Here is a 27,260-nt window from a genome sequence, read left to right as displayed (position 1 = left end):
TGTTGCCGTGGTGTTTCTATGATGATGTATGATGTCTGTGGGTGTGATCAAGCCGGCTTGGACCGTGTGAATGTGAGAGAGAAGAAATTGAAAAGCCTCCAGGGGGATTTCCTCCAAAAGGGAAAGCTTTTTTTCCTCCTCCTCCTCCTCCTCCTCCTCCCCCTTCTCCAACAACTTCTATTTCCCTCCCTCCTTGTTTCTCCCTCTCACTCTATCGACTTCACCCCCAACTTGCTCAAACACTCCGAGGAACCGGAGACACAAGAACAAGGAGGCTCAACAGGCAGCTTGACAACTTTTTCCTTTTTTCCGGCGCTGAAGTCTCGCAGTCGCGGAGAAGTTGATGAGGAATCAAGGTGGCTTTAGTGGGCTTTCCATCAGGACTGTCATGTGGACGTACTTCAGCAGATGACAGCTTCTGTGTTGCTACTCTAAACATGGCAAGACTCGCGGCGCAGATCTCAGGGAGCTTCTCTGGAGAGGACTATGATACGTTTGGTTCCTGACTGAAGAGAAACTGCAGTGAAGATGGTAACGTATACGCACGTTCTTTGGGTTCTTTGTTATGGAACAACTCCAGTGCTCCACTGACCTAGTGGGAGAAAGCATGGGTGTCTGGTTGGGGCATGGTTCCCTTTGTCCTTGCCAAGTGTTTGACTCAATTAGTCAAAGTCAGTCCTTGTTTTTAAGCTTAATTAAAACACAAATGAAGCCCACCCAAGGACAGTACCTACTACAGTTCTGATGTTAACTTTCCAGACTATAAAACATTTGGTGGTTCCCATCTCGGGCTGCTGGAGTGTGAGAACCACTGACAAAGACAACAGCACAGGCTCCGTTGTTCAGCTTCTTCAAGTCCTTCACTTTTAAAAGGCTTCAATTCATGCGGACGGCCCAAATTCTTCAGTGAGTGGAGAGAGGGCTTTTTTGTGTATGAATGCCTCTGCAGCTTTGCAGTTCAACAGTTCATACAGCAGAGGATGGGGTGGTGGTGGGGGGGTCTTATTGAAAACAACGTGCTGCAAATTAAAAGTTGATTTCAGTAATCGCGTGGATGACGAAGTACGTAACACAAACCTGCAGAAAGATTAGAACAATAAACATATGTTGTATTTACAGTCATCCGGACTGGACTACGATTTATTTGTAGTACCACCAAAAGCCTGTTCATCTCGACCTTTTACATATTTTTAAAATTACCGCCGTCAAGACATGAACTCCCTGTAGTCACCTTTAAACTTGTATCGTCCAATATAGTACACATAATAAGAGTAAATAAGCTATGTAAAATACAACTCGTGCTTGTGTGTGTTGATAAACATGTGTTCCCAAGGGGGGGCGGAGTGAGTGGCGGACAGGAAGTGACATCAGGGATTCAGAATTGATTTTTCAACTCATGTTTCATGAGGTGGAAAATACATTTTATTTCCTTTAGCCATTGTTATGCTTGATTGAACACACTTAACATTAGCTTAAACGTGCCTAAGACTAATAACGGGCCGTATTCAACTACAAAACATTAAAAACTAATTTATCGGCATGCTGGATATTTTGTATTGAGTTGTGGACTCCTGCAGCACAGAAAGCATTCTAGTTCTTCCAGAATCTGCACCTATTCAGCTGTATTTCTTTGGATTTCATGATTCCCAGTCTGTTTAAATGTATTCCACCCACGGCCCGCCTCCAGGCACGCCCACTCTGCTCTGATTGGTCACACTGCACTGCAAATGTGGCTTTCCCTTTCGAGGCATTGCTAGCAAGTAAACATCGGAGCAGCGCTTGGGGGAGGGCAGAGATATTATCTGTCTCACAGCCTTGCCCATACAAGGAGGTCCGAGCATCTGTGACATCACAAAGGGGCAGTTTTACAACGCCTTTGGAAACCGAGCGTTTTGAGTCGTCCCAAACTTCTTTCAGGGCTCACTTCCAAATGCGCAAACCTCTTGATCTGAAACTTTGGTGTCGTTTATCACGAGAATACAACATTCTGACTACATTTATACATCAGAAAAATGGAAAAAGCATAATAGGTCCCCTTTAAGCGTTTATTTGTTTGTTGGGAAGCAGCATAAGAAATTTATACTTAAAGGGACAGTACGAAACTCACTCCATATTCATTTTTGGGTACCAAAAAGTATATTTATATGTACTATATACCGAAAGCTTGGCCACCCATAACATCGGTCCAAGCATGGCAGGTGACCTCCAGCCGTAGAGAGAGGTTGTTTAATAAAGCGGTGGTGTGGTTATGAATTATTGTTGTCGCTGCACTCTGTCCTTCCTTTGCATCTGCTGTGGCGCTGACTGGTTTGACTGGTTTTTACAGCCTGGACTGTTTGTAGTAGCTGTTGATTTACACTGACCACCTTTCAGTTCAGCTTACGATACTTGCACCATGCAGGAAGACCATGTAAGGTGAAACAGCTACAGTAAGGACATTTTTATTTAATATGTTGCTGGACATGCTTTTGTTCAGGAAACGTCTGACTCCCAGCGTCCGTGTCAGATGAAATATTCAAAGTGTATCCAAAGCCAATGCAAACCATGGAACATGACGTGAAAATATTTAAATCAGGGTCTGATTTGAGTAATGCAAAGTGACGTCTTTGTAACCAGACACCCTTAGCAGCATTTCCAGTCAGAAGATGCATACTTTATGCTCTGTTATATTCTTTAAATGTACAATTACATTACCATACCTTATTGATAGGTGTCCATTGCTCTGATTAGTCGAGTGAATGCTACACTAGCTAGTCATCACCCCTTCATCATCATCATTTGAGCTTCCTTGCGCCTGCTCGGTTTCATTTTTCCAACTGATAAATCAACTTGATCTTATTGCCCAGCGATGTAGTACCTTATGCAGCTGGATTCTTTTTTTTATTTATTTCTTTCAGTAAGTAAAACAAACACAATTTGGCGCTGCGGGCGCTAGTTTGACTGTGTTTATTGTCTCGGTTTCACAAAAGTGGGTCAAGTGCTGTGCAGTGTTTTTTTCAAAACAGAGTGAGCGCTGAGTGAATAGCTGATATGTGTAGCAACCGGCTTTCTAAGACTTTGTCCGAACCGCGGCGTATCTGAAAGTTACTGTTTGAAAACCAACACTACAACGGTACAATGGAGTCACACAATCTTTCTAACCCTATCAATAGGCTGCCGGTTTTGTACTGTGGCAGTTTACTTAGCTGTGCAATTAGGAAGTAAACCTTTGGGTGCCTGGTCTTTTTTAGCCCAACCCAACTCTCAATCAATGAGGATGTGGTGTTTCGGGTTCAAGCCCGGGCATTGTCCGCTCTGGTTGACCACTGCTACGCTTGCTTAAATGATTAAAAGCAGAACAAGTGGACGGTCTCTGTGTTTGGACGAGTTTTATCGGCGTCACAGCGGGTTTGGTTTTGAGTGGGGAACCAAAACCCCAGCAGAACTGATGTGTATTTGTCTCACTTACATTTAGATAAGCTAAACAAATGCACATACATTGTTTGAAGTGGTGGAATGTTTGGGGACTTACGCAAAACCAGTCTATGGTCCAGGACTACACCAGATGTGGACATAGTAGGCCCGTCCAACACATGCTGCGGAAACAAAGCCAGCGGGTCTTAATGGTATCATAAGGATTTGTTCATGTTTCAAATGCTTTTATCTCAGCTGAACATAAAGCAAGAACATGTAAGGATAAAAGATCAAATTATTCTACCTCATTTTGCATCTCTGGTCTATACCAACAGGGAATGTCAACTGGAGTTGACTTAAAAACAGGGCTGTTCCAACTTTCTGATCTTATGTTCTCAAAAAAATGACATTCAACCTGAAGTGTAAATAAAATAAACACATAATTTATTCTCCGTGAGTAACAGGCGATAATTAATATCAATAACAACACAATGATGAGATCCTGTGGTAAGGATTTACATACGCAGTTAATCAATTTAAATTACGTAGTACATGACCATATTATGGAGCTAAATGCTGCTTGCTAACTATATATGTACATATGATGGCAAAATGAACGTGCAATACCATATCCAGTCACCAAGCTAAAGTAAAAAAGGTGGTTTGGGTGAGAACGGAGCAACAACAGTTGATTATGGATGAGATTTGTTGTTTTTCAAATGAAAAAGGGCTGCACTAAAGCAGTTTTCTGGGCAAAAACTGGACTAAATGAGTGCCTGTCCATGTCCATGTGGATTGGGGCTTATTTTGATGAACGGACTTTATGAAGGAAATGGTATGCCGAGTTTTCCTGACTGGAAGGTCGTTCAATATTTGTTTTCAATTTTAAAATTTCCACAATTAAGTACTGTCACAATGGGCTGCTGCAAGACTGAAGGGAAATATAATATACATAACTAGGAGTTTCTTACAAGATTCTGATCATTAATATGACATAATTCCATGGTTTGTTTTGTCTGAGGTGGACCAAAAAGAAAGCTACATTTTGAATCCACTCATATCCAAAACAGCACAGAATGGAAGTTGGACTGCCCTCACGTTGCACACCAGTGACCTGGAGCGGTGCAGCCTAGACCGCCTCAAAAAGCGCTAAGGCAAATTAGCATAGAAGAAAGAAGGCGTTATGATGGTGATCAACCAACACGGTCAGTAAACAACTATTGTTACTAGCGAGTGAATTTGCCATATATCACTGCAATAGTACAATATGCTAGAGTGCAGTTTTGTTGTCGGCCATTGTTTCACTGACTGATAATGAAAAAGTGATTTCAAAATGATTACTTTAATCTTTTTTTTATCTGGACTGTGTAATTCGGGAAGGTGCACAGTCATGGCAATATCCCGCTTCACCGGTTACTGTATAAGAGGTCCAAGCATATAAAGCTTGGATCTAATGTTGTGGCACTGATGAGGCCATTTTGCAGGATCTTTGTGTGAAAGAAGCGATGGTCTGGAATGGACTTTTTTTTTTATCACGAATAGGGATTTAAGTTGTCCTCTCTGAATGGAGTGCCTGTCTGTTGAGGTTAGCAAGAGCGGAACACACACACACACACGGACAACTGTGACCTTCCATTGGTGTTTGTGTGTAGGAATGAGTGGAGGAGGCGGACTAACATGTTTATATGCGCTTGCGGTCTGGGATTGGGATTGTTCATGCAGGCTCTTCTTTTTCGGAGTAATACAATAGAAAATGAGTTTTTGTCGATGAAATCTGAGATGAACGTAAGGAAACGTAAAGCGTCATATGCAATCATGTCTGTCGTCTGTCGTCACGACTGAGTTGCTGATGTTGTCATATTAGGCCCTCAGACACACGGGCTTGTCCATACATGTAAAACGCACCATCTTGTGTTCCTTCCTAGCGTTGCTTTAGAGTCTGTTTGTTCCCACAACTGATGGGGGGGAAAATATCCCCCAAAAAGTGATGACATCTGAGAATGCATTTGGTTAATCTCCGCCATCCCAGCATGTCCAGCTTGCCTCTTCTAACCTTTTGTCTCTTGATGTCCGATGGCAGAGCGATACAAACCTTGACAACTTGTTTATACTGGGGCTCAAATCTGCTTCTTTGACCCAAAGCCAGAGGCAATATAGAGAAACAAAGACCAGCAAAAAGCTCCGAGGGGGGGGCCTTAAATAGCAGACAAGACAAAGAGAGGCTGAACTTTTATTGCAAATCATTCTTGTCCGCACCAGCACGCCAAATCAGGTTACACAATGATCTTTGCAGGAGACTATAATCCCTTTTTACAACTAAATGACATACTGCACGGCCAATGGTGGGCAGAGAGGGAATCCCCCCGTGTTGAATGTGTTGAGGAGGCGGCTGGGAATTTGACCATCAGCTTGCCAATCGCTACTTTCCCCGCAAACAAGATAACGGGCCGGGCTAGAAGTCTGATGGAACGCTAATCTCTGACTGAAGCTGTGAAAAGTAGCAATGTTGTTTCTGTAAACCAAATGAAACTAAATGCTTTTCCCACAAGGTTGGATCAAAGAATGCTGGGAAATGTTGGTGTGTGGTTTTCCATGCTGGGAATTCTAAAACATGCGTCAAATTATATTCCGGTTTGTGTCAAATACTAAAAAATAAATCTTTCACACGTATATGGACAAAAAAGAGAACAACTGAATGAATTAATTAATTACTGCATTAATTAATTAATTACAGATGAGGCTTCCATGAGCGTCTCTTCTCAAGTATTTCTTTATTAACTTATTTAACTAAGCAAACTAAGCTAACTAAGTAGTGATCTACTGCTAGCTTACGAGCTACTGTGATAGCATCACTGTCTTAAAGTTGGACATACTACGTGTTTATGTTGAACAACTTAGTCACATGGAGTGTTTTGAAGACAAGCGATAAATGTTATAATGATAACAAGAGAGTGACACTTTTAAAAAAGCAAGTTAGCTTCCATTCCATGAACGTGATAGCCACTTGCCACAACATAGCCACAAAAACTAGCTAGGTAGCTTTTTTTATTATGACAAGTAATTTTTAGGACTTATTCATTTATTAACTCATTTATTTAACGTTTTAACTTATTTAACTAAGCTAACTAAGCTAAGTAGTGATCTACTGCTAGCTTACGAGCTACTGTCATAGCATCACTGTCTTAAAGTTGGACATACTACGTGTTTATGTTGAACAACTTAGCCACATGGAGTGTTTTGAAGACAAGCGATAAATGTTATAATGATAACAAGAGAGTGACACTTTTAAAAAAGCAAGTTAGCTTCCATTCCATGAACGTGATAGCCACTTGCCACAACATAGCCACAAAAACGAGCTAGGTAGCTCTTTCTTTATTATGACAAATAATTTTTAGGACTTATTCATTTATTAACTTATTGATTTAACGTTTTAACTTATTTAACTAAGCTAACTAAGTAGTGAGCTACTGCTAGCTAACAAGCTACCTGTTGGAGACCCACTGTGATAGCATCACTGTCTTAAAGCTGGACATACTACGTGTTTATGTTGAACAACTTAGTCACATGGAGTGTTTTGAAGACAAGCGATAAATGTTATAATGATAACAAGAGAGTGACACTTTTAAAAAAGCAAGTTAGCTTCCATTCCATGAACGTGATAGCCACTTGCCACAACATAGCCACAAAAACGAGCTAGGTAGCTCTTTCTTTATTATGACAAATAATTTTTAGGACTTATTCATTTATTAACTTATTTATTTAACTTTGTAACTTATTTAACTAAGCTAACTAAGTAGTGAGCTACTGCTAGCTAACAAGCTACCTGTTGGAGACCCACTGTGATAGCATCACTGTCTTAAAGCTGGACATACTACTTAGTCACATGGAGTGTTTTGAAGACAAGAGATAAATGCTATAATGATAATAAGAGAGTTAGCTTTCATTCCATGAACGTGATAGCCACTTGCCACAACATAGCCACAAAAACAAGCTAGCTAGCTGCCGCCAGAGAGGCAGTGAGAGCCGGGTAAAATGTGTAAACATATTTGACAGGAAGTGGAATGAGATAGAAACGTGAGTGATTCCACACGATGGCATCGATAGGTTTAGCAAATGTGTGATTATGATGAAATGATTATGGTGATTCAATACTGTATCAATCACTCCTTGTGAACGCTAAGAAGGGAAATGTTTAATAAGTTCAAGTTTTTTTGGCATGTCTTGGGGAATTTTTCTAATTTGTTGTACTAAAAAACAGCAAGGCAACTCCCCTGCTGTCTGGGTGCGACCGGGATTCTAGCAAAGCTCCCCTTACTAAATCTTAGTGACGGTCTTCCTCTTGTGAACATGACGAGCCAAACCACCCACAGAGACACAGGGAGGAGGTCCGCTGTGTGGGGAGAAACATCTCAGGTTTTAAAAGACAAATCCGACCCACACTGAAACTTTTAAGATGAACGATTTAAGCTAAACAAAACAAAAGTGCAAATGCGTTAAAGAAATGTTATGACAACATCGGAGGTCAAGGCTGAGCTGTACCCAAACACTTTGAAGCACGTTTGAATCATGATACGTACAGTATATCGGTAAGAAAACACGTGCCGAAGAGGACTTTGATGGGAAAGAATCTTCCACACTGAGAAATGCAGCTCCATCGTATAGTATGGTAATGTTTTCCCACATACTGTACATACAGTAGAGTCCGGCATTGAAAAGCCTTAAACAGCTGTGATGCATTACTGCTCAATAGCGAACCTCGGAGGCATTTAGTTCTCCTTTAGATAATCTATTGTTACAGATGTGCACAAAAAAGGCAACATTCTTTTCAACTGAGGACATGGCCTGTCTACAAGAGATAGCAAACCCGAGGAGATCAAACATCACTGTTTGATCATTTTACACGCAAGGCGTTATTAGGCTTATTAAGCTTATTAAGCTTATTAAGCTTTTACTTAAGCTTATATATTAAGCCAGGGGTGGGCAAACTTTTTGACTCCTGGGCCGCGCTCAGTTAACAAAATTGTGCGGGGGACCAGAATACATATTTAACACACACACACTATTTTACACTTATAATTCTAACAGTCCGCCTTCGATTATTAGTCTAATTTTATTTTATAAAAGTGTCATACTATCAGCTATATGATCTCATTTCCTCAAACTACGAAATTTAATTTTACTGTTTTTTATTTGTTTTACTGAATAAGTCTTCATGTTAAACGTTGAAATACTCTGAAAGTAACTGACGGGCCAGATTCAAACGCTTGGCGGGCCGCATGTGGCCCCCGGGCCATTGTTTGCCCACCCCTGTAATAAGTCAATATCAGGTGTCCGATATTGGCTTTTTTGCCGAAAACCGATACTGCCCAACTCTCACTTTTCGATACCGATACCAATATGTGTCACATGACATACTATCTCCTGTTAAAAAATCTGATACCTATATCAACCAATATTGCATTTTTATGCTGAAATCAGGATGATAATTATCGGTACCGATAATAACCCTATTAAATACTGAAAATTTCCATGATCGGTATGCTCCACTTTTTGAGGTCTTCGAAGCCGCTGTGCCGTGCTCATTCGGGGTCAGTTCCTGGTCTTGGTGTGGCTGTAAGGCTAAATGAGGAAGGGGGTGAAAACTCCTTTTGTGGGCCTGGAGATTAACACAGCAGGGCACTGGGAACCCAGCGTATGAAAAGCAGGCATGCTGCAGTCTGCGGGTAAACAACTTTTAGATCCAAAAAGATTGTCAAGACCGTGTTTATGAAATTTCATTTTTATGTTCATTTAATGATAGGCTCCAGCATACCCCCGCGACCCTGGCGAGGATATGCGGCATAGAGAAAAATGGAGGATGCATACAGCCCCTTTCATGCAGAGGCTGATGTCAAGTTACAAAGTGTCCGAATAGTGTGAAAGATTTTCTTCTTTAATGGATCATCATTGTATCTGTGAGATGTGATTATTTTTCAAATACTTAGCGTGGCAGAGTAGTTGCGAGATTAATTCCGTTGGCCCAACACCTGTTTCAAATACAAATGTACTTAAAATTAACTCTGCAAATTAACTTCAAGATATAACAAATTAGAGATTGCAGATCATCTGTGTTGTGTAGAGATAATTTTAGACGTTATAATTGATAGCTAGCATGTGTTTTCCTGTTTCAACTGTTGCACAGCTGGTCCAAAGTATAAATAATATCTGGAAGAAGATGCATGCTCAGATTTGCTTCAGAAATGTTGCTGTAATGAAGTTTTAGGTACTAAATATATGTATGTATTTCTGATTGTGAAGGATTCATTTTAGGTTTCTTCAATGGACTTCCAGTCCATGACTGACCTCCATATTGGTTTTGTTGTCCAGAACCCAGAATCTCTAGATTCGTCCATCCAGAGCGCCCTGTCAGCGCTCTACCCCCCTTTTGAAGCCACAGCGCCAATCGTCCTCTGCCAGCTCTTCCGCACTATCGAGGAGCGTTACCATGGCGATGCCTTGCAGTGCCTGCTGGACTTTCTCATCCCCTCCAAACACTTGTTGGAAAGTGTACAACAGGCAGCATGTGTAAGTATCGGTACCTTCATCTGGACGTCTGTCGACCTAGTAATACTAAAACGTTCCCGTTTTCCAGGCTGGATACTCGGATGTGGTTTTCCGCTGCGAGGGCTGGCCTCTGTGTCTCCATGACAAAACTGTTGTCCAGTTAGCTCCCGTGAACCCTTTGCTGCTGCGTCCCGGGGACTTTTATTTCCAGGTGGAACCTTTTGGCGATCAAGCAGCTCGTATTGTCCTCAAAAGTCTCCTGGAAGAAGGATGTCAAGAAGTGGAGGAGACCCCGATTCCTGAGATGTCCTACCCTTGCATCTTCACCAAAGACTGGCTGCGGGACATCAACGAAGGACGCCACGGGACTCCTCTGTCTCGCTGCTTACTTTGCACTGACCAAGGAGTAATCAAGCTTCCGTGGGAAGACGTAGCCATCCCAGAGTTTTTAGACAAGCCAAAGGTTATGACCGCTTATCCGGAAGCTTCCGCTGAGCCAAAGCTGATGTCAGTTCCTCGCAGTTATGGCGCATCTACTCTGCCGTTGGAGGCCAGGATTATTCCTTTAAAGGACAACATGTCAGCATCTTTGAGGCCTGTGGACTATTCTTCCAAAGTAGTCAAATTACATCATAAACGAATGCCCAAATCCTCTCCCAAACCTCTAGTCAGACCTGTGGGTTGGGTGTCGCCCAACACCTGGGACAGCCGAACCTATCCAGAGGGTGAAGGTGATTATGTGGACTTGGTGGATGTCGCTAAAGAAAAGCAGTTGGTGCTAAAGCATGGAAACCATCCAAATCTGTCAAATTCTGTTTTGGTCAAACCTGTCAGACCCCCACCATCAGCACTACCTGGGGGTAGCCTTCTCTGCGGGCGCACCCTTCAGTATGCAGAGGACCCTTGTACACCATGCAGCCAAAGAAACCTGGGGGGGGATCCCTCAGGGGAAGACGTCAAGTGCCGGAATAGAGACTCTTACCTGGCGGCGCTGAGTAACCCTGTTCCCTTTGAGAAGGGGAGTGTGGACCTCCTTGCAGCGCTGGAGGAGGACAGCCTTTGTGAGGACTTGGACTTAAGATCCCAGGCTACATTTGAGGACTACAACAACGTACTTGGACAGTTGAGTAACCGCTGTAAAACACCCGTGTCGGGCCAACACCGACACCTCTGTGAGCCAACGGCAGAATTCTTTGGCTCCCATCACAAAAATCCTCCCAAAGCAGAGGAGTCGACCATTATTTTGAAATCAAGCCTTGGCTTACGTAAAGTCGAGAATACTCAGGACACACGGCACCCTGAGTCGCTTCTGGATAATTGTGATCATGAGAACAACGATGTCGGGAAACCGCCAGGAAAACACAAATGGAAATCTCGGTCTCTCTCTACTGTATCTGACACTCCTCAAGGAAGTCCACGTTCCTATGAACCCAGCACCAGGAGCCACAGTGATATTTGTCCAGACGCAGTTCACAAAGGTGAACTGTTGGATCTGGTGACTCCAAAGGGGAACTCTACAAAAGGTGAGGACTTAAAACCATGGAGTCCTTTTCCATTTTGTCAGTATGTATTAAAAATACCTGAAATAAATCGGTTGGCTGCTCTTACATAAGGGATGTCAAAACACACAAGAAGTTCACATACTGAAATCAAACTTTAATATTCTTCACTTTTTGTAAATGAACACACTAAAACCAAAAGTAAATATCAGAATATAAGACAAATTGTGGCTGCACGACGGTCGAGTGGTTAGCGTACAGACCTTACAGCTAGGAGATCAGCGTTCAATTCCACCCTCGGCCATCTCTGTGTGGAGTTTGCATGTTCTCTCCATGCATGCGTGGGTTTTCTCCGGGTTCTCCGGTTCCCCCCCCCCCAAAAAAAAACATGCTAGGTTAATTGGCCACTCCAAATTGTCCATAGGTATGAATGTGAGTGTGAATGGTTGTTTGTCTATATGTGCCCTGAAATTGGCTGGCAACCAATCCAGGGTGTACCTCGCCTCTTGCCCGAAGTGAACTGGGATAGGCTCCGGCATCTCCGCGACCCTCGTGAGGAAACACGGTAGAAAATGAATGAATGAATGAAGACAAATTGTTTCTTCCCTGGAAAACCGTCTGATAGTTCTTACTGTGTATTCAAAATTTGTACACCCAAACCAACAATTGACACCTGATGATTGAGAAGATGACTGTCAATCATCCCTACCAGCCACAAAGCTCAGGTACCACACAGAGACCTGCTTGAAAAATGCACATTCGCCAAGTTATGATGCTGATTTGAATATTATGATAGTTCAGATTCTCCAAAATTTACTGGGGTAGGCCCCAGCTCATCCATGAGCCTATCCAATATTCTAGGTGGACCTATATTTAAGACAGTATGGTAGTTGCCAGAATATGTGTGATGTTTTCCGAGCTGCAAAGATTAATCTATTAAATTGATTAACTTGATTATTAATACCATCAATTCAGTCAACATTTCAAGTTATTCCTCATTGCATTACATTTTCCTGTGTGACCCTAAACCCCCATCATGATGTTCTGACGTCGTTAAGTTAGAATACGCCGCAGGCCACTAAAAAGCCAGCTACGGGATGCAAATAGCCCCCGCCTCGGACTTTGCCCACCGCTCCCTTTCATGCGTCACTAAAGGTCACGTATTACAATCACGGTTTAAATGCCACAAGCTATTCTCGACACATTTTCCCTGATCTTTTGTAATATGACTGCATTTACATCATCATAATAACAGGAAATGGCCTGCTGCGCCCCATTGAAACGGGAGGTCCCCGATGCATTCATGCTCTGTAATTTACGGTGCAGAGAGATAGCATAGCATAGCATGTCAGAAGAGCGATTCAGTGTCCTCCGCACCCACTGCCATTAACGATCCCCGACTTCCCGAGAGAAGGAGCATGCTCAGATCCTGACTGCAGATACGCATGTCATGGGCTATTAGAGTAGCAAAGACAGAAAGCACAGGGGAGCCTTTGTTGGCTCGGACGAGAAGCCAATTAAGATGTTAGAAATCAAAGGCAGGCTTAGTAGCCGAGCCACTTTGGTGTTTAGTTACAGAAACCACGTCCACGTTTGAAGAGCCTTACACATGCGGCTGTACGGGTGCCTGGAGTGGCTCTTAAAGGGGCTTCAAGAAGGCTTCGGGGTCAGGAATAGTTTAGTGAAAAGTACACAATTCAGGTTTCTTTTTTTTCAGGTTTTCAGGTTTTTTTCAGGTTTTCAGGTTTTTTTTTCAGGTTTTCAGGTTTTTTTCAGGTTTTCAGCAATTCAGGTTTCTTTGACTTTGAACTAAAGCATGTTTTTAAATGACAACTCACGGTACAAATCAATAGCCGGCGATGGAATTGAAGGTCGCACACAATATCGACACGGACTGACTGAGAGACAAGACCTGACTTTGTCAATGACCAATGGCAAACAAAACGGATAGACCGATGACTAATGACTGATAGACTAATCTTTATTATTAACTACTGATCTAGTTGCTTAAAAATACTTTATTGTTCATGTTTTCTGACAGATTCCCAGTCAAGTGAAAGTAATACTCCCACCACTTCAGATGGACCACATGTGAGACCCCAGAACCTAAAGAACCAAGACATTTCATCCTCTCACCTTCTTCTATCTGTCGGTTCTGACTCAACTCCTCAATGTCTGGCGTCCGGTCTCCAAAGCGTCAGCGCTTTGCTTGAGCTGGGTATTATTTGTTTACCAGGTACTTTCAATTCATTTGTAGTATCATAGCGATGGATAGGTAGTCATAAACAAGAGGAGCGTTTATCATTCCAGACCGTAATCACGCTGGGTCGTTTATGTCGGCACCTCATGTAAATGACTACATTTTTTTCTCTTTTTATGGCTCTCTTCACCTCCAGGCAGCCGGGACAAGACTGGCAGGGCGGTGGTGGAGCTTTACTGTGACAGGAAGTGGACCTCGACTCCTCCATCAGCACAGAATCTCTGCATGTTGCTGCTCTATCTCCACTCCATCCCCAGGTACGGCACACAGCATCAACTGAAAAAGTTAACAGTTAAGGACGTTTTTTAATTTGATATACTAGCTTGACCATGTAGTAACAGGCGTACTTATGATAACATATTTTGCCGTATCATTACCGGGACTTCTTTCATGGGTGCAGTGATTTAACAGAACCCACAACAACAATAGCATAACTACCACTAATCGTGACAGATTTTGTGAGAGCCTACTTTTTTCCTTCACTCCACCCAGACCGAGAATAATGTTGCTGGGTGATAGTGAAACACGAAACCCAGTCTTATAGCGATATCGTGTAGCGCTAATGCTAAACTGTTCATTAACAGAATAAGAAGATAACAAACAGACTTATAATATCCGCTTTTACTGGGATACCGACTGTTGGGATGGCTGTATCTTCCAGCACAATGGCTGTGCTTCCTGTTGAGCGAGTTAAATCAATATCTTGCTGAGTCTTCCTAGTCATATTGTCAGAGCTGCAGAGTGTCTGGATGTTTAATTAGTAGCACGTAATCAGAAGTAAAGAGGTGAAAATGTATGTTCTGTATATGTGGAGTACTTTTGCAAGCACCAAATCCCACTATTTATTTTCTTTCAAATGAAATTGACTTCCAACTAATTCAAGTTTTAAAGTACAAACAGGAATTGTTGCTTTACTAAAATACTTCGGTACGAGGTGCATTATTTAAAACAAAAAACAAAAAAAAACCTTAAACTGTATTATGGAAAGCAGGAAGTGAACAAATGTAACAGTTAGTGATTGTAAAAGTACCAGATGGAGGGGTAGGATTTAATAAACTTTGCTTCTTCCTACTCCTTTTGGACATGTGGAACTGGGAATTGATTATGGGATGCACTCAATTGGAATCTGATGCATGTTCAAATGAAATAAAACCATTACCATTACCATTACCATTACCATTACCATTACCATTACCATTACCATTACCAGTACCAGTACCAGTACCAGTACCAGTACCAGTACCAGTACCAGTACCAGTACCAAAATACTAATGGCAAGGTTCTGAATGCTTAACATTGTTATTGTGTATAATGTGATGGTCCTGTAATCATTGATAAGGCCAGAAGAGGGCAGTATAAAGCAAAGTATTGCATGTACTTTAACTCCAGGCTTTGGTGCATCAACTGTCCAGTCATTGCCGTGTCTTTTAAAACTGGACTTTTATGAGACTCATTTATGCTGACCTTTCTCCTCGTCACTACTACCTGTGAGATGCCTCCTGACGCTCCAACACTGTTTTATGTTTACACTGGCATTCCCGGTCTTTGAAGTCGGAGAAGCGATTGCACTTGTCTGCTAGGCCCCATTCCTGTGTTGGGAGCCCTAGCAGTATAACAGTATGCATCCAGGCCAGCTGCCAACTGTCTGGTATGCGGTCCCCTGACAGACTCAGCAGACAAATCCAACTTTCTGCAAGCCTGCACAACAGCGAACCAAAATGGCTCCATTATGGCGGCATCAGTGTGTGGGATGTCGGAATGTTTGACAGAGATAAAAAGAGAAACACTCATTTGTGCGGTGACATGCGATGAAAGGTTGAACGAGCCTGGCACGCAAAGACGGCCGTGGTGAAAAGAACACGTTTAAATGTGTCCTCACGTTGACTCATTGTTTTGTTAGGAAAGATGTGCGAGAACTGGGACTGACTTTGGTCATCGATGCCAGGAAGAAGGCCCCCCCACCTCTCCTCTACAAGGCTCTGCTCATGGCTCAGGTTAAGATAACGACACTAAAGTTAGGCCTAACACTATTTTGTTAGCATAAAATGTCTTAAGGCAAGCCTGTTTTCTTTATGGAGCAAAAAAGAAGGATTAAAATCGCTTCGTAAAATTTGTTTATCCATTTTTGATCCTCACGACGGTATGCTGGAGCCTACCCCAGCTGTCTTCCAGCGAGTGGCGGGATACACCCTGGACTGGTTAACTTCATAACATCATTCCATAATGTAGCTTGACTGGGTTTAGTCCTGACTCTGGACACCTGTAGGAGAACTGTCCCAGATCTTCTCAGAGATGGAGATGGTTTTTGTGTCTCTAACATGTCAGAGACCATGAAAAACCTCAAACACAAGAAAAGCTACTTTAAAATGTATTCTCGGAGCGACAGGAAGTCAGTGTAGAAACCTGACGACTGGACTGGACCAATGTGGTCATATTTCCTGGTTCTAATCTGGACTCCAGCAGAAACATTCTGGATGTTCTCCAGCTTTTTTACAGCTCGTTTAGAGAGCCAAATAATTACAATTTAAACATAATAAGGAGGCTCTTCATCAATGAAATGGGTGTCCAAATACTTTTGTCCATATCATCCAAAATTCCGTCAATAAAGTAAGTTGTGTATTTGTCAGTTTCTCCAAATGTTTCCTCTTTTATTTCCTGCAGGAGCAAGCTCTCCACGCTGTCCACAGCATTGTGATGCTGGTGGATAAAGACACATCTCCACGTCCAGAAAAGCAGCCTGGTCTCCAGGTAGGAAACGTCCTCTCAGATAAGTACGTCTCCGGACGTTTGCCCCAAATGTTCTTGTTGTCCTTTTAGATGGACCTGGTGACGTCGATGAAAGCGCTCTACAAGACGGTGGAAGCTTGCCAGTTGACCCCTGACCTGGGAGGAACCTTCAGCTACAGCCATGCGGATTGGTTGCAGTTCCATCAAGTACTCATTATTTTTTATAATACTCAAAATATGGCACATCTAAAAAGGATGGAGATGTGCAAACCTTGTGTTCAATAAAAGTTACCAAATTAATTGTAATGATGAGGACATGAGGTCCGTCTCGAAGGAAGGGTTAGGATTAGAGTTAGGTTAGGGTTAGGTTTAGGGTTAGGGTTAGGGTTAGGGTTAGGGTTAGGGTTAGGGTTAGGGTTAAGGTTAGGGTTAGGGTTAGGTTAGGTTAGGTTAGGGTTAGGTTTAGGGCTAGGGTTAGGGTTAGGTTAGGTTAGGGTTAGGGTTAGGGTTAGGGTTAGGGTTAGGGTTAAGGTTAGGGTTAGGGTTAGGGTTAGGGTTAGGTTAGGTTAGGGTTAGGGTTAGGTTAGGTTAGGGTTAGGGTTAGGGGTTAAGGTTAGGGTTAGGGTTAGGGTTAGGGTTAGGGTTAGGTTAGGGTTAGGGTTAGGGTTAGGGTTAGGGTTAGGGTTAGGGGTTAGGGTTAGGGTTAGGTTTAGGGTTAGGGTTAGGGTTAGGGGTTAAGGTTAAGGTTAGGGTTAGGGTTAGGGTTAGGGTTAGGGTTAGGTTAGGGTTAGGGTTAGGGTTAGGGTTAAGGTTAGGTTAGGTTAGGGTTAGGGTTAGGGTTAGGGTTAGGGGTTAGGGTTAGGTTAGGGTTAGGGTTAGGGTTAGGGTTAGGGTTAGGTTAGGGTTAGGGGTTAGGGTTAGGGTTAGGGTTAGGTTAGGGTTAGGGTTAGGGTTAAGGTTAGGGTTAGGGTTAGGGTTAGGGTTAGGGTTAGGGTTAGGGTTAGGTTTAGGGTTAGGGGTTAGGGTTAGGGTTAAGGAAGGAAGTGCAAACCAACATTTTGAATGGAGCTGATTGTGGCTTCTGCAGATAACATATCATTACTGTGTTATTGTCTCCTAAATATTGATTTTATTCTATTCCAGAAACTGATGTTTTTCATAGCTGACCTGCAAGAGGCTGACATTTTGTTGCAGAGAGCCATTTCCAAAGTGAACGAGAGCAACATCCTGGAAACTTCCCAGGTAAAACATACAAAATCCTACTCTGGTATTTTTGTTGAAATATGTGCCATCAACTCGTTTTCTTATTGCTGCAGGAAGTGCGGCGATGCATTCAGGAACAGGGAGATTTGATGAGGGAGGTGTTGAAGGACGCGGGATTGGTCACGCTGCAGAGAGAAGGCGGGGCGGTACTCGCCAGGCTGAGGAGGGAAGAGTTCAGATTTGCACAGTCTGAGGACTACAGGTACTTCGTGGAACTGCCGGTTTGTGTGTGTGAGTGACAGGAAGAAAAGCTCTGAAACGGGAGCTCAGCACATTCCGAGATAGATTTTCCAACCCCATTAAGAATAACAGCACCAATCAAGGAAATGTAGTCCAATGTCCATGTCTATTTCGGCCTTTGAGATGATTCAGACCAGGGGCGTCACTAGGTTCTGAGGACAGGGGGGGCTTAGCCCCCTAAAGATGCACAGGATTTGAATGAATGTAGTAGACATTCAAAAAAATCCAAAAAACAAATAAGGAACAAGAACCGGGATCTAACTTTCCCACTTTTGGACAGATTTAGTCGAGATACTCAATAGTTTTATGCCACCATTAAATGGACCCAAGCTGAACCCCCCCTAAGCTAAGCCTAATGACGCCAAGGATTCAGACCCAACTTTATTGTTCAGACCAACAGATAGCAACAAACAATGCCCTTCCATTTTGGCAGAGATGCTCTGGAGTCGGTGACGCTTCTCTACAACCAAGTGGAGGAGAAGCTCCACATGCTGGTGATGAGATCAAATGAGTCCCTTCAGCAGTTGGAGTTCCTTTTCCTGGTCAGAGAGACGGAGGAGAAAGTCAACGAGGTACCGCCAGTAATCCCGGTGCTGATGTCGTGATGCAGTGAAGCAGTTGCGCCATATCACGCCCTGCAGGCTGCGGCGTGGTTCAACCAGGAAGGCGAACATGGGCTGAAGGTCTTTGACAAAGAGGAAGACCTATACACGGGGAACATCTTGCAGCAGTTTGACGCGTTCTTCATTGAAGCCAAGGTAGACAATAGATAACAATAGACAACCACCATTGACTGTTTCTATTTAATTCTTTTTTATTTTTATTCCAGGAAAAGCAACAGCATGCATCGGCTCTTGTGACTGAAGCTGAGAAGATTGTGAGCACCGGTGTCTGGAGTCCTGCAACAGATGTTTTTCGGACGCTCATCAGTAGTTTCAAGAGCAATATGGAAGACTTTATGTCACGGGTGCTGCAGATGCAAAACGAAGTGGACATACTTGTGCAAGTGCACCGTTTCTGTGATGAGGTTTGTTGTATTTCCTGTCTCTTATTTGATTGACATGAACTACATTGGCTTCTTCTTCACTCTTTGCAGGCATCTGCCTTGGCTAAGGAATGCAGTCGGTTTTTGGAGCAGGTAGAGCAGGGGTGTTACTTGGCTCAAGCCGGTGTCAGCACACTGCAGATGTATGAGGAGAGATTAGGTGATGAATTCTCCACCCTGCATTTCCAGGCCTTGAAATCGAAGGCCTGTTCTTTAAGATGGGGAGCTTCGGGGGCGACGAGTGCGTGGAATGCGGCCTGGGTGGGGTGCCGGGAAGTCAGGCAGCGTCTTGAGAAGGTGCAGAAGAAGAAGAAGACAGGCAGAGATAAGAAGCAGAACCAGCAGACTGGGGAGGCTGGAGCAATGACCTCTCAGAAGGTCGTAGCTGACATCACTGAAAGCGACAATGCAGCAGCTGCCTGGTTTAAGAACAACTTGAAGGTGTCCTTGAAAGGGAACGAAAAAAGAGACCCTCCCTCGCTAAAGTTCCTACCACTAACAAACGGAGACTCTGGCATTAGTCCCCGTGATGGCAAATGTCGACTCGACACTAAACGGGGAACACGAGGACACCAGAGTGAGATCGATCTGAGGAGCACAATCCCAGTTCACGGGGACGCTGACATCCCAGTATGCCAGACTTTGGGTCGATCCCTGAGTGAGGGGTCGCGTGTACGCACTCATGTCCCGTTTGGCTTTTCCCCTTTAAATGGAAGACCACCACTCTGGCAGAGCAACAAGCAACCACTGGAACTCCACTTGGACCAACATCTGCCCACTCCCCTCACGGAGAGCATGACGGAGAGTCATGGCAATGATGAGGAACGTCCCACCAAAGAAAATGCAGCCTCTACCCAAAACCCTGAAGATTTAAAGGAACGGTTACTCACATCAGCTGAACACAGCAACGTTTTGTAAGTTAGACTTCTTATACTAATCCATCCTCCGTTTAAAGCATAAGAAGGTCCTACCCGGGAAACTTTAGTCATACTCATTGTTTCATTGATTATAAAGTACTTTGTCTTTTCTGGTGTGCATAAGGAAACTACGTAAGCTGATGGAGGAGCTGCTGTCCACAGAGAGGGAATACGTAAAGGCTCTTGGCTACGTTCGAGAGAACTACTTCCCCGAATTGGAAAGAAGCGACGTCCCACAAGACCTCAGGGGCCAGAAGGGGAGCATCTTTGGGAACCTGGAAAAACTGCACGACTTCCACCACCATCATTTCTTGAAAGAGCTGGAGAACTGTCTGAGCGAACCCTTCAGGGTGGGACGCTGCTTCCTACGGCATGTAGGTGTCACTGAGTACAGTTTTTCACGAAGAAGATGATTGAGATAAGATGATTTATTAACACGAGGTGGGCGAATGTTTTGACTTGCGGGCCAGTTTTTGTATGTTAAAAGTTTAAATACCTAGAAAGCAACTGGCGGGCTGGATTCAAACTCTTGGTGGGCCGCATGTGGCCCACGGGCCGTAGTTTGCCCACCCCTGGATTAACAGCTGGTTTTATTAAGCTGTGGCAGTGTTAAAAAGTGTCAGAAATAAATAAGTTTCACTTTCACTTTGCAGCCTTCAACAACGGTGCGTTTAAAGACTGCTGAACAAAGTCCGACATCGCAAGATTTGCCAAAAAAAACCCATCAGTGAAGCATTAAAGGGGACCTGTTATGCTTTATCCACTTTTCTGACCTGTAAATGTTGTTCAAATGTTGTATTCTCGTGTTAAACGATGCAAAAGTTTCAGATCATGACGTTTGACGGAGTTCGGGGATACTAGTTAGGCTACTTCCGGGACATGTTTGTTCCCGTTTGAGGGAAATTGTTGCTGAAGTCCAATGGCTTTCCAACATTACTTCGTTATGCTGAAGAGTCAGACACATAAGTAAGTAACGTTTATTTTGTGTAGGTAAAAGGTAAAAGGTTGTCTGTGTAGCATTATAGAGTGTGCATACAGGGAGTTGGGTGCAAATTACAAGCTGATGTCTGAAGTTCCTAATATGCTTTTTCTACCATCAGTTAGTGGTCTAATCAAGTTTTTTAAGCATAGGTAATCCTGCGAAAAACTCCCAGTATCTCCCAACCACTTTACAAGTAGCCATCCAAAGGGTATACCATACCGACATAATTATTAAATTTGGTTCGGAAGTCTTTGGGAACGCTTGGGAGTGTACCAATCAAAGAGACAGTTTGTGAAATTCTAAAAATGATACAGTAGCTGGAATAGGTGCAGATCCTGGAGGATCTAGAAGGCTATTATTATCATGTGTTGATGCTCACAACTCAATAAAAAGAGCTGAAAATGAGCATAATAGGTCCCCATTAATACATAAACATGTATAAATTGTATGCCGGTCCAAATATGCTGACATTTGGCCTGTTTTATCACGTATTAATAAATGATTTCCTTTCATGCGGTGAATGAGATGTGTATTCCATGGAAAAACGGCCTATTTTAAGAAAACCTATCTATATTTCCCACGGGCCCTATACAAACAAACACTGTCATTTCATCTGTCAGTGATTTGTTGTTTTGAAGTGAAACTCCAACAAATCAAGCGTTTTACATGACCAACATTCTATTCTTTGAGCAGGAGTGTTGCCATCATAAAAGAGCGGAATGCCGTGAAGTCCACTGAGTAATGTGTCAGCGTGACATAGTGGTAGAGTGATAACAGGTTTATCTAACGGGATTCATTCCTTCTCCTTTCTTTGCAGAAGGAACATTTTGCTTTGTATGCCCTTTACAGCAAGAACAAACCACAGTCTGATAGTCTTCTCATCAATCATGGAAAGGCCTTCTTCAAGGTGAGTACCGTTTGACTCCTAATTCTAACAACAGGGAGATCATGATTGACTTTAGGAATGTTATTTTGGGATTTGTAAAAGACTCAGGTTGCGCCTGTTTCAGTTTATCCGCTCCATGATAGCATGCGAGCGCAACATCACTTTCACCATCTGTCCAGCACTGCTTGTAAAGTATTGCAGGGATTATTATTATTATTATTTCACTGTAGGAGTCATCAGTAATTCTTCATATTTTCTTACACCCAAACACTTGAAACACCTGAAAGTATTTCTCACATGATGCATGATTTGAACTACACTGCTTGGAACGACACCCAATAAATTCCTGCAAAGAGCACATTGCCTTAATTATAACAGCACCTGAGTAGTTGAGGTAATAGTATATAATAGTAATATTGTCACGCTGTACTTGACAGCTCGGACTGTGTTGGTTGACTTTGTTTTCCTTATGTCTGTTTTGTGCTTTTACCGGAGGTATTTGTATTTTTTAGTGCATTTGACACAGTAGTGGTTCCTGTCAACGTAACATTACCCTGCAGCCCCAAAACACGTTACATCATGACGAGGATGCCTGCGAATCGTCAGCAGCTACTTCATTGACACGTCTCTTTCTTCCTCAGCAAAAGCAGCTGAGTCTCAGGGACAAAATGGACCTGTGGTCTTACTTACTAAAACCGGTGCAGCGGATCAGCAAGTACAGCCTGCTGCTGCAAGACATGATGAGGGAGTGCGGGCCGGGACAAGTCAAGGAGCTGGCCGAACTCAAGGCTGCCTTGGAGGTGGTTCACTTCCAGCTTCGTCATGGCAACGATCTGCTGGCCATGGATGCTATCCACCAATGTGATGTAAGAACAACACGCCTGTTTTTGCTTACATATCCTTAATAAACTAAATCAATTAACTGCATGGGCGAGTGGTTAGCGTGCAGGCCTCACAGCTAGGAGATCCGAGTTCAATGCCATCCTGCATGTTCCAAAAACATGCAAGGTTAATTGGCCACTCCAAATTGTCCATAGGTATGAATGTGAGTGTGAATGGTTGTTTGTCTATATGTGCCCTGTGATTGGCTGGCCACCAGTCCAGGGTGGACCCCGCCTCTCGCCCCAAGACAGCTGGGATAGTCTCTAGCAACCTTGTGACCCTTGTGAGGATAAGCGGTAGAAAATGAATGAATGAATGAATTAACTGCATGGTCTGCACGGTAGACAAGTGGTTAGCGGGCAGGCCTCACAGCTAGGAGACCCGAGTTCAATTCCACCCTGTGTGGAGTTTGCATGTTCTTCCCGTGCATGCGTGGGTTTTCTCCGGGTACTCTGGTTTCTTCCCCCATTCCAAAAACATGCTAGGTCCAAATTGTCCATAGGTATGAATGTGAGTGTGAATGGTTGTTTGTCTATATGTGCCCTGTGATTGGCTGGCCACCAGTCCAGGGTGTACCCCGCCTATCACCAGCTAAGACAGCTGGGATAGGCTCCAGCAACCCTTGTGAGGATAAGCGGTAGAAAATGAATGAATGAATGAATTAACTGCATGATTAATTAAGAGTCAAGAGTTTAGAACGCTAATACTTGTTCCGTCTGTGTGAAAGGTGCTTCGTGCAAGTCAAAAACGTGTCCCATCACATTTCATAGGAAACTTCCCATCTGTTTGACGAATAAAGGATCTCAGTTACAAAACAACCAAATCCTTTCTGATTGAGGTTTGGTGTGATTCCATCCGTGTCCTGCAGGTTAATCTCAAAGAGCAAGGGCAGCTCATCCGCCAAGACAAGTTCTCGGTAACATTCCGAAAGAAAAAATGTTCCCGTCATATTTTCCTCTTTCAAGAACTCATCCTCTTCAGCAAGACCAGGAAGACAGATGTGGGGAATGATACGTACGTCTACAAACAGTCCTTCAAGGTACAAGCACAAACGCATTGCATTGACTTTTCAATATGAAGTCATGGAATTTTACCGGCCAGCTAGCATACAGCAATAACAGCAATAACAGCAATGGAGACACTTGGTTGCTACCACTTCCCCTTTTGCAACAAGTTCTCCTCTGTTACGTGTCTGTGTGCTCATTCTGCAATAACAAAACTTTTACTAAACTTGTGAACATCATGTCCACTCCATACATGTTATATTTCAACACATTCATTTTTAATAGCTCTTATTAGGAAAACTGCTCTTCCATCCATGAAGGCATCACTGCACTTTTTATGACATCGCCTAATAAATCCAAACTTCACAGGTCTTCTCATAATAATGACTTTTCTGTTTGTTTGCACTCAGACGTCAGATGTTGGCATGACCCAGAACTCTGGAGACACCGGTCTCTGTTTTGAAATTTGGTTCCGAAAACGAAAAACACAAGACACGTACACACTGCAAGCAGTTAGTCGCCAGGTTAAGGAGGCCTGGACCAAAGACCTGGAACGGATTCTCTGGGATCAGGCACTACACAACCGAGGTACTAACTATTACAAATTTCCCCACTGAGGGACGAATAAAGGCATATCTTAATCTTAATCTTACACACACTGTACAGAACAATCATACAGAACCTGGTATTAATACTTCCATGTGCGTGTAGAGGTCCGTATGCAGGAAAGAGTCTTTATGGGAATTGGAAATAAGCCCTTCAAGGACATCCAGCCCAGCGATGCAGCAATTAGCGATCGAGCTGTCGACTGCGGCCTCATGGGAAGAGGTAAGCTAGCGTTCGGTACACCAAAGTACTCAAGTATCAGTAAAGTATCAGTATTAATACTGGCTGAGCTGCTGGCTCCTTACTGCTGTTACAACATTACTTCTGGTGCTGATACATTTTCTGCTTTCTCATGCACTCCTTATCATTATTATAGTAGAAAATATCATAGAAATTGTATGTAATGTATATACGTATACTCATGTGTTGCTTTCCTTAGAAAACAAAGTCCTGTCCTATGTTGAACGATACGGAGCACACAATGGGATTCCTGGGGCGCGACCAAAATCTTCCGGTTCAGGGAGTATTTCATCCTCCTCCTCTTCATCTGGAAGAGATTCCCTGTCCCCTACGACATTCCTTTGTGTGCCAAAGCCGAGGGGTCTTGCGGATAGCTTGGAGGGATACGTAGCGCCACCGGGGGTTCAAGTGGAGGACGATGTGGACCATGAGAGTGGGAGTCCCAACTTATTGTGTAAGTTGTTGAAGGCCTACGTTAGGAAACATTTTTCTCCACTCCCTTTCATCATGGACTGACTCAGGTCTCGTCTCTCAACAGTGGACGGCTCTGAGTCATCGGGAGAAAGTGTCAGCGGCCTTAGCAGTTCTGCTCACAGCTACCACTCCATTCTCCAAAGGGAGTCTGAGGACATGTCTTCAGGTGGCAGCCATCAAACGGGGGCATGTGGATCTCCTGAGGAAAAACAAACAGTAGTTGCAGCTCAGGCCAAACCGCACGACGAGGCTAAGGACCTGCATTGCGGCAAGGTACCATACCAAGGCTTTTAACTACATGCTTGATCATGACAGTGGTGGCAAAACGTGCTTGACACCTTCCTTGTTTATTTTCTTTTGCATGTTTGTCACACTTAATGTTTCAGATCATCTAACAAATGAAAATATTAGGCGACACAACATAACACAACTTAAAATGCAGTTTTTCAATCATCTACAAGTCTGGAAAAGGTTATAAAGCCATTTCGAAAGCTTTGGGACTCCAGCAAACCACAGTGAGAGCCATTATTATTATTATTATTACTATTATTACCGAAACCACTACTGAATTAAAAGGATTAAGGTGTGTCTCAATTTTGCCACAAAACATTTCAATGATCCCAAAGAGCTTTGGGGAAATAGTCTGTGGTCTGATGAGACAAAAGTTGAACTTTTTGGAAGGTCCTAAAAAAAATATTTTCCCATTACATTTGACCTAAAAATAACGCCGCATTTCAGAGAAATAACATCATACCAACAGTAAAATATGGTGGTGGTAGTGTGTATTCTGCATCTCATTCACCCTAATTAGTAATCATGTCTAAATGTGTAATAATAAAGCATAACAGACATAATTGTGGCGTAGTGTTAGCCTGACGAGTGACTGTCATTAGCTGTGTGTTCCATTTCCTGTTATGTCATTTCATGTATTTCATGTATGTCTGAATACTAAATAGATGATTCTTTGTTACAGAACCTAAATGTTGGAAAGTCCACCGAGGTTTGAACAATCCCATTAGGTATAACGCCACTGTAAATTCAGTGAACAATTAATTCTGAACTTGTGATTAACTCAGCTTACTCTTTCTTTACTCCAGACTGAGAGGAGCCCAAAGACGTTGGAGTGTATTTGGCAGCAGCAAGTACTGCCAACAATTCCACTTTGTAGATATTGTATATGTCTTATAATGTCCCCTTTATCAGTAGCGTCGTCTCCACTAAAGGTCTCATCATGGACCAGATATGGACTGCACTTCTTACACAACGTTTTATAGAGACAGGAAATGTTAACACGTTTGTAGAATCTTTGTAATATTTATGATTTTGTGTTGACTCAGTGCTTGTTTACGTAACAGGAATTGAAGAATACTGTTTAATAATAATAATAATTCAGACCCTAGTCACAAGATAAATGTATAGGTACTACTACTACTACTGTTATTGTATTTTCTATTTTCTATTCCCCTGTGTACAGATGTATATCCAGGGTACATAATATACGGTATGTCTTTACCACACTAATATGCCACTGATATGTTTTCTATTTGACACAGTGTTTGCAATGATGATGTTTACTTTAACCTGTATTTTTATTTGCACGTCACATTTTTTTAATAATAAATCAAACTTACAAATGAATATCACATGAATATGGTTTAAGTGGTGCCTTTAATGTAAAATAGCATGTTTATTTGTGCGATTTACATTTATTTACAAAAAATGTGTTACATTTTCTGCAATAAATACATGGGATTATTAAGCATCCTTTATTTTGTGCAGTAATAAAAAATATGCCCTACGTTGAACTAATTAGTAACAAATATTCAGCATAACCACAATGAAAATAAATCGTTCCGAGAATAGTTTATTTTACACTACAATAAAAAACATCCACCCTTGATTATTTTTTGCTTCCTTTTTATCGAGATGGAAGTGAGTCTCGGTGATGGATGCTACAGTAACCAGCCAAGTCTGCCTTGGCAAAAGCCTCCAGTCATTTCCACAGTGCGGGTTTGGACAGAAGCCTGGCTTTGCCTTCAGTGCACATCACTGAATTCACTTGTGTGATGTCATGCAGAGAATGGAGCCAAGACTTGTGATCTGTTACTACAAGAATACCCACACAGCACCTCCGACCATATGGCTGCTCTTTTCCTCACAGTTGCTATTAGAAGTTCATTATCTTCAATTATGAAGTCGTGTCTTTCAGTGGCTCTCAACAAATAGGGTTGCATCTTTTCCCTCACCTCTCTTTTATCTTCTATACTTTGCTTTGTCCTGTCTCTTACTTTTATGGGCC

At 42.8% G+C, this 27,260-nt stretch overlaps 1 protein-coding gene across 1 annotated transcript; it reads left to right on the top strand.

The window, feature by feature from the left end:
• The first annotated feature begins 136 nt into the window (after positions 1–136).
• Positions 137–26,789, top strand: quob (quattro b). Its single transcript, XM_058055171.2, has 24 exons — positions 137–531; positions 9,760–9,957; positions 10,025–11,459; positions 13,477–13,671; positions 13,832–13,952; positions 15,596–15,689; positions 16,357–16,443; positions 16,513–16,629; positions 17,566–17,664; positions 17,739–17,887; positions 18,359–18,497; positions 18,567–18,683; positions 18,755–18,952; positions 19,022–19,884; positions 20,012–20,261; positions 21,687–21,776; positions 22,397–22,621; positions 23,506–23,676; positions 24,052–24,229; positions 24,353–24,469; positions 24,687–24,941; positions 25,026–25,234; positions 25,935–25,980; positions 26,059–26,789. The coding sequence occupies exons 1-23, from the start codon at positions 529–531 to the stop codon at positions 25,965–25,967; spliced, it is 5,343 nt and encodes a 1,780-aa protein (XP_057911154.2). The 5' UTR covers positions 137–528; the 3' UTR covers positions 25,968–25,980; positions 26,059–26,789.
• Positions 26,790–27,260: the final 471 nt, after the last annotated feature.

Source organism: Doryrhamphus excisus, linkage group LG18 (genome assembly GCF_037039965.1).
Source record: "Doryrhamphus excisus strain RoL-2023G ecotype Guam linkage group LG18, RoL_Dexc_Guam_v1.1, whole genome shotgun sequence".
Classification (NCBI taxonomy): domain Eukaryota; kingdom Metazoa; phylum Chordata; class Actinopteri; order Syngnathiformes; family Syngnathidae; genus Doryrhamphus; species Doryrhamphus excisus.
The sequence above is the reverse complement of the archived record's forward strand: the minus strand, read 5'-3'. Positions and strand labels throughout refer to the sequence as shown.

What these genes read in the sequence shown, in the direction of transcription:
- quob (XM_058055171.2), top strand. An exon ending in GTGTACAACAGGCAGCATGT is followed by an intron (nt 9,958 to 10,024) that starts GTAAGTATCGGT and finishes CCCGTTTTCCAG; the next exon opens with GCTGGATACTCGGATGTGGT. An exon ending in TGCACCGTTTCTGTGATGAG is followed by an intron (nt 18,953 to 19,021) that starts GTTTGTTGTATT and finishes CACTCTTTGCAG; the next exon opens with GCATCTGCCTTGGCTAAGGA.